At 31.6% G+C, this 13,662-nt stretch overlaps 1 protein-coding gene and 2 pseudogenes across 2 annotated transcripts; 1 reads left to right on the top strand and 2 right to left on the bottom strand.

The window, feature by feature from the left end:
- Window positions 1-633: 633 nt before the first annotated feature.
- Window positions 634-2,463, bottom strand: LOC149885495 (uncharacterized; annotated as a pseudogene).
- A 6,210-nt stretch (window positions 2,464-8,673) lies between these two features.
- Window positions 8,674-11,223, bottom strand: LOC149885494 (uncharacterized; annotated as a pseudogene). The gene is made up of 5 exons (XR_016454185.1): window positions 11,093-11,223; window positions 10,377-10,812; window positions 9,370-10,259; window positions 9,071-9,262; window positions 8,674-8,978 (listed from the first exon to the last, which is right to left on the bottom strand). The product of XR_016454185.1 is annotated as an uncharacterized LOC149885494 (transcript).
- LOC149885493 (uncharacterized) lies at window positions 10,806-12,361 on the top strand. Its single transcript, XM_090093069.1, has 2 exons — window positions 10,806-12,000; window positions 12,074-12,361. The coding sequence occupies exons 1-2, from the start codon at window positions 11,869-11,871 to the stop codon at window positions 12,359-12,361; spliced, it is 420 nt and encodes a 139-aa protein (XP_089949195.1). The 5' UTR covers window positions 10,806-11,868.
- Window positions 12,362-13,662: the final 1,301 nt, after the last annotated feature.

The following is a 13,662-nucleotide window of genomic DNA, read 5'->3' as shown; positions in this document are numbered from 1 at the left end:
TGCAGACTGCAACGTAAATCGATTTTCAACACATGGCTTTCCGAATATATTTAGTTTTCGATTGAAATGAGAATAAACTAAACTTAAAGATGTGTTTAAAATTAACTATTTATTTTATATTTTACATTTTAAACGTTTGCTAAACGCAAGTTAAGCAATAACCTACACACGGTTTGTAGATTTGTGGTCCTAATATCAATGAAATACCCTATGGAAACCCTTTTAATGGGTGAAAGTGCATGTCATATGGAACACAAAATGAGTGATTTGAAAATCCTGGATTAAAATCCAACAGACTTATTTAGCTTTGAATGTTTTACTACGAAATACCCATGCATTTAGGCTATGAGTAGCCCAAAAAGTTTGTTGAAAAAAATTTTTTTTGCATTTTTTTTACAAAACACAACATATTAGCCTGTAAAATTCAAACCAATATTCTTTAACTAATTTATTTTCTAAGTGAGTTCGTTTTCAAGTTCTGTTACAACCTTGGATTTACATTAATGGATTACAGAGAAAAGGCATGTTCTGAAGAAAATTTTCTTTTCTAAAAGGAGCTCCATTGGTGGAATAGCCTCAAGGACAAACTTGTTATCTTGAAATTCAATCAAAGGCACATGAATGACATTTTTGAATTCCTTCGACTTTCTTGAATCTCCTCCTGCCGGGATGTATTCAGAATGCTGTCTTCTGATCTGGCCAAAAGTCCGAAGTTGTCCACAATTTTCAAGACCTGGAGATGCAGCATCACACCAACAACAAGGGTGTTTGCGACTGTGAGACTGAATGCCACAAAGAATGTTGGCCAGCTTTAGGTCACATGAGACAACCAAAGAACCTGTTTGGCATTTTTCTTTGACTTGAATGAGGTCGAAAATGGCCTTCACATTCTGGTAACTCTCAGGAGTGTTTTGTGACAGTGCTATCAGCATCTGCTGCTTAACACTCGTTTTTTTGGTTGATGCTGGTGCCATCAGCATGATTGTCTTCTGTACTGGGCTGTGTGGAGGAGTCTCATCTTCTTCCAACACAATGTGAGTGAAACTCACTTTCAGAAATGATCCACCACCATCAATCCCGAGTTTTAAAATGGAAGATTCTGATAGTTTTCGTGATGCTTTGAAAATATCACTAAGATTGCTGAGGCTCTGGCAGTGCACAACTTGACAAGTTTGACCATTCTCTGCCAATCATAAGTTGCTGACCATGAACTGTTCATTAAGTTTCTGGCCGGCTTGAGCAAACTTCAAAGGAAAACTTGGCTCCACCAATCTAATTGGGCTGATTTGATTTAGTGCTGAACCTAGTTTTCGCATGCCATTGTTTGAAAGTCCTGTATTTTGCTGAATTTGAACCATGGTTCTTTGAATAGCTGCTGAGCCGATGACGGACCTTTAAAAACAATAAAATAACATCCATTAGGAAAAAAAATATTTATTCTTGCAATGAGAATGATTTAAAGTAAAATTAGGTTGATGAAATAAAATTGAAGCAGGATAATTAATTAAGAGATGAATTTTCAATAAAAGCAGTTGCAATTAGCATTTTAATTAATATAAAAGCATTCTGATTTCTTTTTCTCATAATTATTACAGGTCATAAATTAAATGTTTGTGAATCAACATTTTGAGTGCCTTTAATTTAGCATAATGATACTATGATAATTAACTAGACAATAGAAGTAATTACCTCTCCTCAATGGCAAAAGTTTTCCACAAGGCTGACTGAGTCTAATAGTGCCATTTGGAGATGAGCTTTAGGATACTAAGACTGCTGCAGCCACTTGCTCTGCACCTACGAGATCATCTGTGGCCAATTTTCTCAGGTTTTCATGGCAAGTTCCAATGGTGAAGTTGTGAGGAAGTCCTCGGCCAACAATTGACAAGCACTTTGTGCAGCGCTTTTCAGAACTCTGAGAAATTTGCTTTGGAACTTTTTCCTCGGATTCTTTGACTTTGTCAAACGGATGCTTTTCCTTTCCTTTGATCTTGGCAATTTGGCATAAAAGGCACTCATAAACTGACGAAACTCTGGTTGTAGGTTTGATAGAAATTGACTTGAAGTCAAAAAAGTTTAGGCACATGTTTGATTTTTCCAGCACAAAGTTTTCCAATTTGAGATCTGCATGAAACACAAGTAGCCAAAGGCACTCTTTCATCACTGAAATCTATGTCTGTTTGAATCAGTTGAAGAATTTTCAACTTAGAGTTTTCAGTCAACTCTTAATTACCCTTTTTCATGCATATAACACAAAAAGGTTTTCTGCAATCTTCATGAGTTTTTGCAAATTTAGGCATCTTTAAATTTATTTAAAAAGCGCTCACTGTGTTTACATTTTGCTTTCTTCTTTGAATAATTACTGCCATTTCCCGAAAAAATTACTGGCCGGTAATTTTTTAACCTAGGGGCAAAGTTCGAACTTGAGAATTTCTCATGATACATCGGAACAGCAATAAGATGCATATTTGGATAAAAGCTTTTAAAATAAAAAAGTTTTGTTTTTATGCATTACATTTTATTATATATATATTGTTTAAACAAAGCATGTCTTGTAGCATTTTAAGCACTTAAATAGATCGCATTATGGTATGCAAAAGCTTATAAACTTCTTGACCAAAATTATGCTTTGGATGTTAATGAGGGATTTCAAAACCCTTTATTTTAGGCTCCCATAGGCATGCACTATCACCCCTTAAAAGGATTTTCATAGGGTATTTCATTGATATTAGGACCCCAAATCTACAAACCGTGTACAGATACAAATATTTTATATATTCTACTTTAAATAAAAAAGTATTATTGTGACTTTAATATTCATATTGTAATTGTAAATTGCAATCTTAAAATGATTTTTATTATAACTTCTGATTATTCTTTTTGTTCACCGAGCTTAAGCGTTGCCACGTAGGACCTAATGATTTACAGCTGGGGTAGTGTTTTTTGGTGCAAGGAGAATTTTAGTATAATAAATTCGTTTTTAATGGCTATATACCTATGCACAAAGTCAAAAGGTATTTGATGTGCCTTCCTGGCATCGGCAGGATTTGCCATTCTTTTATGAGTAAAAATTACGCTGAAAGATATACACAATTTTGCTAACGATAAGTGCGTTCTATTCAAACAAAAATAAAAAAATAATATGTATATCAATGCATTCAAATCTTAGTCAAAACTTATTATAGGTCCTATGCAATTCCGCTATCGCTTTATCATCGGTTCGCCGCTGACGGACCGTTGTTCAAAAGTTGTCGATTTGCCGCCATCGGTCCGCTGCCGAACCGCCTGCAGCTTTCCGCTAACGGACCGATGTAAATACGATGTGCAAGCCTACGCGGCAACGCAGCGGGCGGCCGACGTCGGCACGGCATAAGTGCTGACAGTGGTCCGTTGTCGGTCCGCCTGCTTAATGTTTGCTGGGTATATATATATAAATGTTAGTTTACATTTTAATTTTTAGGCATGGACCAAAACCACCATCAAAACACTATTGCCAACATGACCACAAAACGACAAACAAATGTTCTGAAATAAAAAATGACCTCTACCTTTTTAATGCTCATTTTTATAATGCTATCAAAAAATGTGACCAAGACAAATATATACTAAAGTTTTTGTCTGTTCAGAAAAAACAACAATCTAGAAAAAAAGAGCAATTTTATCCTCAAAAAATGAGAAATAGGTCTAATTGTGAGATTTGCTACTTTTTGGAAAAAGAAAACAGACAAATAGTGCGTGTTTGTAAAGACACTTTTCTAAAATGCTTACATGTTGGTAAAACTCGTGTTCAAAATATTGCAAAACATTTCTTTAAACATGGTAATCCTAGAAAAGAAAACAGAGGTGGTGATAAAAAGAGCCACAAATTTAAGGATAAGTGAAAGGCTGTGATAGAATTTATAAAGACTCTTCCTGGAAGGGAGAGTCATTATAGCAGAAAGAAATCTATAAAACCTTATCTACCATTAGAGCTTAAAAGTATTAAAACAGTATGGAAATTGTATGCAGATAAGGAACCCAATCTACCAGTGGCATATGAATTTTTCCGAAAAATTTTTGTAAGCAACTTTAATTTAGGGTTTGGTTCTCCTAAATCAGATGCATGTTCATTTTGTGAAAGAATTCGAAATAAATAAAGATTGAAAATAATTTAGAAAAGAAGAACAGTTTAATTACTGATTTTGTTGTTCATAAGCGTAGAGCAAATGCATTCTATGATCTTTTAAAGGAGCAGAGAGATGGTTTAAAAATTATTTGCTTTGACCATCAACAAAACCAAGTCATTCCTAAAGTTCCAGATCAGCAAGCTTATTACAGTAGACAAAAATACATATACAACTTTTGTGTTGTAGAAAACAAAAATAACGGATCATTAAATCCAGATAATGTCACTATCTACACTTGGAATGAGAATGATTTCAAAAAGAATAGTTCATCCTGTTCCAGTGCAGTATTTGACAAGCTCTGCAATACAAACATGGATGGCATAGACACTGTTCGTTTAATTTCTGATGCATGTGGTGGTCAAACTAAAAATGTTGGTTTAATTTATATGGCAGGGTTCTGGCTGTTAAGACATGCACCAACATTAGTAAAAATACTTGAACTTTTGTTTCCTGTTCGAGAACATACATTTTTGCCTTGTGACCGTGTATTTGGAACTTTAGAAAAAAAGCTTAAAAAGATTGAGCGAATATATTCCCCAGAAGAGTACTATAATGTTTACAGTACACAGGGAAAAGTGAAAATTGCAGAAAGAGACTGGAGTGTGTTAGATTTTAAATCAGTATCACTAAGAGTTTTTAAAAAACCACTGCCAATCAAAATTCAGGAAAATAAACGCTTTTTTATCAAAAGAGGATCACTTAAAAATATTAAAGTCCAAGGAGAACCAAATTTTAAATTTTTTCTGAACAGTCCTCAGATTATAACAAGGAGAGGGCATGACTGTTTTTCTTGTCCATCTCAGATTCAGAAAAGAGTCCCATTGCTGATGCTAAAAAGAAAGATATCAAAAGTTTAATTCTTGTGCATGCTGGAGTGAACTGGGAGCAGGATAATCGTTTTAATTTTTTAAAAAGTATTGTTATTGATTCTTTAATAAAAGAACGCCTAGAAGATGAGGAAGATACTATATGCAGTTGTCTTGATGAAGATGCTGCAAGCAGACATGTTTAACTTTTTGTTGTATTTTAAATTTTGTTTTGTTGTTGATCAGTTTCTAAATAAAAACAATATTTTGTTTTTCCCTTTGTTTTATACTTCATTTTCCGTTACCTTATTTATAGTATAATAATTAAAAACCTATAATTCGCGCAAGTTAAATAAATCAAAATATTTCAATGCTTTTTAATAAACTAACAAGCCATGAGAATTTAACCAAACATTTTCAAAATAACCTAAGTCCAACTTACATTATCAAAATAAGCTAAGTCCATATTTCAAAAAGGTTTATTTCGAGATCCTGTAAAGTTGCATTTTTTTTTATGCTCGTAATTTTATATTGTCTATTTAATGATACAAATTTAACGAACACAATTTTTTTTGGAGAGCTAATTAGGCGTGGGGCAGTTTTCCTTCGATTTCTCAAAATGAATTTACTTGGACTTAGAGCGTTTTGCAGATGGGCTCCTCAATTGTTGTTTGAAAAATGTTTCAACAAATCTGAAACAGATAGACTTTTGTAAACCAAATTTTGGTGACGGTTTTCTGAATCGAAATTTCAGTACTTTTGGTTTCGGATGTTTCCATAATTTTTCATCTGTAACTAATGAATGACCAAAACTGAAGCCAAAAGTATCACAATTAAAAAAAAGAAAACTATGATTTTAAATTTTTTCTAATTTAACGACTTAATTATATATCATTTCTTTTCGTAGGTCAACTTTTCATCGGAGGCCTGGGGCAAAAACTTCATTAAAATATAGAATTTAAAGTATTATATCCACACACAAATATATATATTTTGTAAGCAACGGAAACAAATGAGTTTTTTTATCTTGTTAATTAGAAATTCAATGAGAACAAATAAAAAAGTTAATGGGATTTTTAACAGCTTTACATTATTTTTTTAACAAAAATTCAGATTATTAAGTTTCCAATTTATTAATTAATTTCATTAAACGTCTGTTAATAAAGTATGCACAGCTTCTTTATTTGCGGAAATAGCATCAGACAGATTTGCATTTATTACTGAATTCTTAGATAGTTAATACGTGTTTTGAATAGGTTTGTTGTACGTCTTTTACCAACGCATTTTATTTATCTAGTTAATACGCGCTATAGATTTGCATTAATACTCAAATTATACATATCTGAAACGTATTTAAAATATCTGTTATAGGTCTATTATAAGCGCATTAAAATCATCTAATTAAAACCTATTATAGATTTGCATTTCAGAAATAGATTATACGTATTGAAGAGTATTATATATCTATAATATACGTTTTTTTCTTTGCTGGGTATAATCAAGTATATGAGGTTTAGTTGATATTAAGATTTGGAAAACGCTGAAGTGTTTATCCTATGCCGGATTTACTCATTTAAAATTTATAGCGCAATAATTAAAATATATTAAGAAAATTTGTCGATTCAACGTAATATTCGTTTTTTAAACTGGTCTTCTATTTTTTTTCGATTTAAGCAGGAAAGAAGGGCGTGTATTTAAGCAGGCTATGCATACGCAATCTATTTCCATTATTCTTATTACCCCATCAACATTTCATGATATTCAGGTAAATAAGTCGTATCTTGACTTGGGTGTGGGTGTGGAGAAAGAAGGGATGCGTAAGGTTGCCGATGAGTTTTTTTATACTTTAGGCGTGAGTGAAGGTAAGAGGCGGTAAAGACGCGGTTCAAGGGGATTAAAAAGCGAGGATTGAAGCGAAAGTAATGGGAAGCAACTAGAGCGGTTAAGTATCGTGCATGAAGCTGAGAGGGTGGAAGCGCTTAAATCTGCATTTGTACTTTCTTTTGATGGTAATAAATTTTTTACCTATAAGTTTGTTTTTTAACCAATACATTTCAAAAATTTGTTGATCATTTGTTTATACTTCGGTGACGTTATTTTCTATTTTTCAATTTTTTTTGTTTTTTATCTAAATATTTTTAAGGAAAAATTTCTAGACCTGAAAATCGGTAAAACGAAAATAGGATGGGAATCAACAGAACAAATAAAGCCAAATATTAGGAACCCGAGAATATAAACTCGAATAAAAAATCCGAAAAAAAAAGCCCGAATGTCTACATAAATGGCAACAATTATCAGTGAATAAGTAGAAAATTTTATTACTTTGTCAGCTTCTAATGTTACACATCTGGTTAACTCGTTTTCACAGACCATAAATAAGTTTCGTTAATGGGAGTGACTATGAACGCTTTTTGAACATTTTTGCATATGGAAGAAAACTGTTTGCCTAATCTTTACTATTTTTATGCAACAGAACATTACACTTTTCAACTTTCTGTAAAATTTGTAAACCTGATCCATACTATGAAGTAAATGCCTTAGTTTTCCGGTTTTACACGAGTATATTCGTATTACCGAAACAGGGTGAAAATGAACAGCCGATTTGGGGTGACTTTGAACATTACACATTGTTTTCATGGGGGAAAGTACTGTAAAGACCGAGCAGATAACAGAAAGTATATTGTAAACAACAATTTTTTTTAAAATTCAGTTCATGTTAAAAAATCTAGGTACGCACATAAAAATTTTAAACTCTTTAAATATAAGATTATCATATATTATTGGAAAGAGCTTTAAATTAGTATTAAAATGGCGAAAATTTCATAGAAAAAGAATGATTTTATAAAAAGTTATGCAAGTTTAAGTATCAAAATTTAACTACAAGGATTACTTAAGAAAAATGCGACCAACTACATAATTTCACGTTCGGCTAACGGTAGTTTTGTAATAGAACTTTGTTGCAAACTCGCGCATGTATTTTTCTTCGGGTTTGAATTTTTATTGAGCGAAACACTGAAGTAGCAATAATAATAATTTTGTTAACTAAAATAATATTTCTTATATAAAAAAAAAAAATTAAAAATTAATTTACAAATATAAATAAATATTGCGAACATATAAATACGATTATAATATTATTGCGAAAATTTTGAAAACGAAAATGTTTACTAGTAAAACCCTTTATAAGTATTTTAATTATATGGTAGTGTCACAGTTATTGGCACCTTAACGCTATTTTTAATACTAATTTCTGTACAAAAATCGTACCCGTGAATGAAATTATTTCAAATTTTGCACAATATTAGATAAATACCTTATTAAAGACATAACAAAATTAATTCCGCATTAGCGCAAAAAACCTTGAAGATATTAACATTAAAAGTTGATACGTTGTCCCAAGTTATTGGCACTTTGACTCAATTATTGGCACGCGCGAATCAATTATTGGCATCAATTTTAATCCAGAGCTAGAGAACCTAAAGATCAAATATTTTTTTAGTTTTTAATTTTATTTTTTGTTTGTAAAATAACTACAAGTATATTATATATTATAATTATAGTATATTGAATACATATATATAATAAATGTTGTAATTTATAAACAAAAACCACGAAATTGAAGAGAAATTAAAGAAATAAAATTATATATTTATTTAATTGCACTCTTGGCACACAAAAGGAAAGTTCTGTTTTTTAATAAGTTTTTAATAAGCACGATTACATGAATCACAGTTCAGCCACAACTTTGATCTTATTTCCTCTTCATAATTTGCCTTGCACACATAACAAATCCAATTTTCATCTTCTATGGATCCACTGACTTTATTTGTTAGCGTTTGTCTATGCTCTTGTGTAGATAGAGCATATACTAGACGTTTCTTTCGTTTATTTACAGGTTTATTTGATACAGGTACTTTAAGTATTTCTTCCAATACCAACATTGTTGCTTTACCTTGATCTAAGGAAACTTGAAAATTATCAGAAACTTCATCTATATCTGACCCAAAATCTATGAAGTATTAATCAGAAAATATATTTTAAAAATATATAAAAAAGTAAATGAATTGTTTCTTTATATAATTTATCTTTTTGTTGGCTTACCTATTAAGCTATTATCCAAGCTAGTAGAATTGATAGAAACACATGAATTCGACTCTGAGTTTATAGAGCTCTCTGTAATGACAGAAATGTTACATTGTGCACCAGTTTCATTAATGTTGTTTTCAGAGTTCACTATTGGCTGATTGTTGAGAAATCCTGGAGTAACAGCAAAATCTATGGCTAATGAAGTTGCTGGAAAAAAAAAATCACTTAACTGTTCGCTTGAAACATCCATTTATCTTCAATACTTTATTTAAATGAAACTAAAATAGCAAAGAAGTTTAATAATATAAGAATACCTGAGCTATCAGAAGATTATGCTGGTAGTCTTACTTCTGCAACCATGTCTCTCCATATTTCATATAACCTGCACCAGTGTTGTGAACAGCTTGTAGAGTCTTTGTTCCAAATTTTAAACTGCTTTAGTTCAGCTTCTGACAAGTTTTTCTCTAGCCCTTCTAATGCCAGTTTTTTACCCACATCATATGTGAAAACAGGCTGTGGAGCTTGTTGATAAGTTGAAAGTAGCTTGTTTAAATTAACTCTATCTGGGTTAAATGGGTATAAACCACAGCACTCAAATGCTTTTTTCATAACTGGAGTAGTTTTTGAATAATAGCTTTCATTGCCATGGCAGGAAATTTTTCACTTGTAATGGCAGCTCCGGTGTGGCTCATTCTGTAAACCTGCACTTCACGTGCCCAGTAACATTGAAGTGAGTTCATAATGCCAACATCAGCAGGTTGCTGCACGTGTGTAGCATTTGGGTACAAGCAGTATAGTACAATTCCTGTCTCTTCACAATACTTAGATGCACCATAGCTCAGGTGACTGGAATGACCATCAACAAAAAGTATAATTTTTTGATTATTGTCTTTTATATTAAGCAAGCCTTTACCAACCAAATACCTTTTAAACTCAGTTAAATAATACAGGAAAGTTTCTCCCTTCATCCATCCACTAGAGCTTCTCTGGACTATCATTCCGAGTGAAACACATTGCTGAAGACTTTTAGATAGTTTCTGCCTCTTTAAAATTACCATAGGAGGAGCCGTTTCTCCTGCAGCCGAAAAATTGATTGCAACTGTGACATTTTCTTTTTCACTAGTAGTGCAAACCTGTTGCAGACATTCATGCTTTCTACCAATGAATTTGCCTCTGTTTGAGTTTAGATAAAAAGCCGTTTCATCTAAATTAAAAATACGTTCTGGTGACTGAATCACATGACTTCATTCCTTATCTTCAATGAATTTTTTAAAGTTGCTATACCATGCCAATAGGGACTCTTTGGTGACACTGGACCTACCTAAAGAGTGATGCTCTGATGTTTTAGACTTCAAGTCAGGGTGCCTGTTTAGATATCTGTAAGCCCAAGTTCTGGAAGGGATTCCATTTTTAAATATAGCAGGATGTGAGCTTTTATGTAATATTTTTGAAATTATTATTAATAAGTCATTTATTTTTAAAGGAAATCCTCTTCTTGCCATTTCAATAAGATATTTTTTACATGCTTCTTCTATGTACAGTGGCAATGAAGGTGCTGGTCCTGGCCTACACATAAGGCTACTTGAACCAGATAGTTTTGTTTGTAAAGTACTGCGAGGAACATTATACATTTTAGCAGCTGATTTGATAGACATATCCGATTTTTTAACTGAGTCTATCGCTCTCTGCATGCTACTATTGTCATACTGCTTTCTTTTAACTTGTCTCTTAGACTTGCTTGATTTTTGTATTTTAGACTGAAAAAGAAATTATAGAACTCAAAGTAACTCACAAACTTACTATTAGTAATGACTTAAATATAATTAATACCAATACTAAAAATAAAATGGTGCAACAAAAACTAAAAAAAGTATTGTATTTTAAGAGTTATGAACATATCCATTTGAAATTATTGTTGTGCCAGTGTTTGAGTTGTTGTCACAATTATTGGCACCCAAATTTAAAAAAAGAATAACACAAAAAGTTTTTATTGTAAAAATTATTTTTTTTAAATTTTTAAATAACATTTCATATTACCTTTGGTGCCATTTTGGACTTTTAATTATAATTAATAAATTATGGAATCAAAATTATGTTCTCGATTTCTTCTGAAACGAAAATCGTATCGAGGTTAACATTTGCGCCAAATTATTGCGTTTATTTCTTACTTATATTTAAATTTTAATCAAAGAATTGATAACCAGCGAAAATTTTTTGCTCAACTAGTAGACGATAGATTACTCTGTTTATACGGTGATAATTTTTCACTTTTAAACTCGACATAGATATAATTTTTTTTTTATAGAAAATGAAAAGTGCCAGTAATTGAGTCATGCCAATAACTGTGACACTATCATACTTTTCAATTATTAAATATATTGAATATAGGAAAAACGTGTCACTGGACTATCTGATATTTCTATTTCTGTCCCTATTTTACTGTAGTTACAACTTAAAATTTTTACCCCGTTCCATAATAAATGTTTTAAATACCTTTGATGATAAGGATATCAACCATTACAAAAAAATAAGGATAAAACGCAATAGCTAATCCGTAATCCGTAATCCATTACAAAAAAGCTAATCCTTAATCCTTAATCCATTACAAAAAAATAAAGGTAAAACGTAATAGCTAATCCGTAATCCGTAATCTTAATCTGTGTAAAACGAAACTCGTTACGGGATTGGTTGATTTTTTTTCCCCCTGAAAAGGATTAACGTTGGCATATAAGTTGTGTTTCGGTTTATTCTGGTCAGTACAGCGTTCGACGCCACACGACAGCCTGAACCCCTGCGCAAATTTTTATTGAAAAATGAGCGTGTCATCAACTACAACTACCGTAAAACTGCAAGATGGCGACGTTGAAATTCCGTTCAAACATCGTCCCGACATCATAGAATTATTGAACCGGTTGCGTCCGACACCGGTTCATTTGCCGATTCAGGTATAAATAATAGAGATATATAAAAGATTATAAACATAGAGATGAATAATGTATAATAATAAATTATTTTTAGGTGAATTGTATCAGTTCCAATATAGCGATGGAGGAAGTCATAGAAATTCATACTGACGATGAATTCGACTTTGTTATGGAGTCAGATTCGGAGGATCCAACAGCTTCTGAGGACGAGTCTGACTCTGAGTCTGAGTCTGATCGGACTGAATCTGAAGTGGATGAGACGGAGTCTTCAGAGGAATCCGAAAGCGATGATGACCTCCATGATCCGAATTATATACCCGGCGTTAGAGAGGTCCAAGTGGTATTAAATCCGGTCATGCGTTTCAATAGAAACGGACGATAATTTTTTTATATTTTTATATCTTTGTTTTTTATAATAAAAAATAACTTTTATATACTTTGTATCTTTTTTGCTTTTTAAATATAAAAAATAAATTTAAGTAAGAAGACTTGTAAAACTAAAAATAGTAAGTCCTTGGTAGTATAGAGGTTAGTATTCTCGACTGTCTATCGAGAGACTGGGTTCGATTCCCCACCAAGGAGAATCATTTTTCAATTTTTAAATTTTTTATTTGTTGTGTAATACGTCTAATACGTCATTTATCACATTACAGCACATTGTCTTTCGTTGTTGTTTGTCTTTTTGTAATATATCCGACAGTCGTTGAATAATATCTTCATCGATATGGACGGTATTTCCTTCGTCAGCGTTTTGAATAATAAATATATCTCCTCGGATAAATTTCAAAAGTGGATAATTTTTAACGTGTGAATTTCTTGGATAAGGAAACTGTTTAATATCGTATAATACAACATGATGCGGAGATATAACAAGGTATTCTTCCATAGATGGTATTTTTCTGACGTTGATAAGTCTTGGTTTTCGCAACTCGCTCTTTGACAAATGAAGAATGCGTACCATTTTATTATTAATACGCTAAAAAATTATAAAACAATATAGATATAAAATAAAGATGGGTTATGTTAAAAATGTAACTCAAAAATGAGTTAAATAATATCATTTTATAAAAACATCTAATTATATAAATATATTTTAATTAATGAACAAATATTAAAAATGGTGAGTGTAAAAGCACATCAAAGAAAACATCCAAAAAAACATAAAAAACATGTTTTTAAAAATAGAGGCAGTGGAAAACGAAAACATTCAAAGAAACATCGTAAACGCGGAAAAGGAATATTTAGTTCTTTGGGTAATATGGCTAAAACAGCCTTAAAGTCAGATATGGCTGGAAATTTACTTAATCAAGGATGTAATTATTTAGAACAAAAACGTCAAGCTATTCAATAATGGACAATTGTAAAAAATAATACCACTGTAATAATTTATTTCATTTTTTTGTATAAAAAATAATGACAGTAATAATACAATATAAAACAAATACAAGGGTTGTTGTATATATAAATATTTTAAAATGTTCTTTTAGTTCACAATGTTTATGATTGGGAACAACTTCTACTATATCCAACGATTGTTCAATGGTATCTGCTTGCTTAAGAACTCCTTCTACATAATCACCTTTTCTTTTATTACAAAGTTTCAAACATGGTGTCAATGGAGCCATTATATGATAGGAACAATTGCTTTTGTATAATAGTTTTTTAAACTTTCAATATGAGCTC

The sequence above is a fragment of the Hydra viridissima genome, unplaced genomic scaffold (genome assembly GCF_058129835.1).
Source record: "Hydra viridissima isolate aposymbiotic clone 2 unplaced genomic scaffold, HvirCarnegie_v1 scaffold_7, whole genome shotgun sequence".
In the NCBI taxonomy this organism is placed as follows: domain Eukaryota; kingdom Metazoa; phylum Cnidaria; class Hydrozoa; order Anthoathecata; family Hydridae; genus Hydra; species Hydra viridissima.
The sequence above is the reverse complement of the archived record's forward strand: the minus strand, read 5'-3'. Positions and strand labels throughout refer to the sequence as shown.

Bases quoted from the DNA above. Each gene is read 5' to 3' on its own strand.
- LOC149885493 (XM_090093069.1), top strand. From the start codon at position 11,869: ATGAGCGTGTCATCAACTACAACTACCGTAAAACTGCAAGATGGCGAC. The intron at 12,001-12,073 runs GTATAAATAATA...AATTATTTTTAG, and splicing joins CGGTTCATTTGCCGATTCAG to GTGAATTGTATCAGTTCCAA.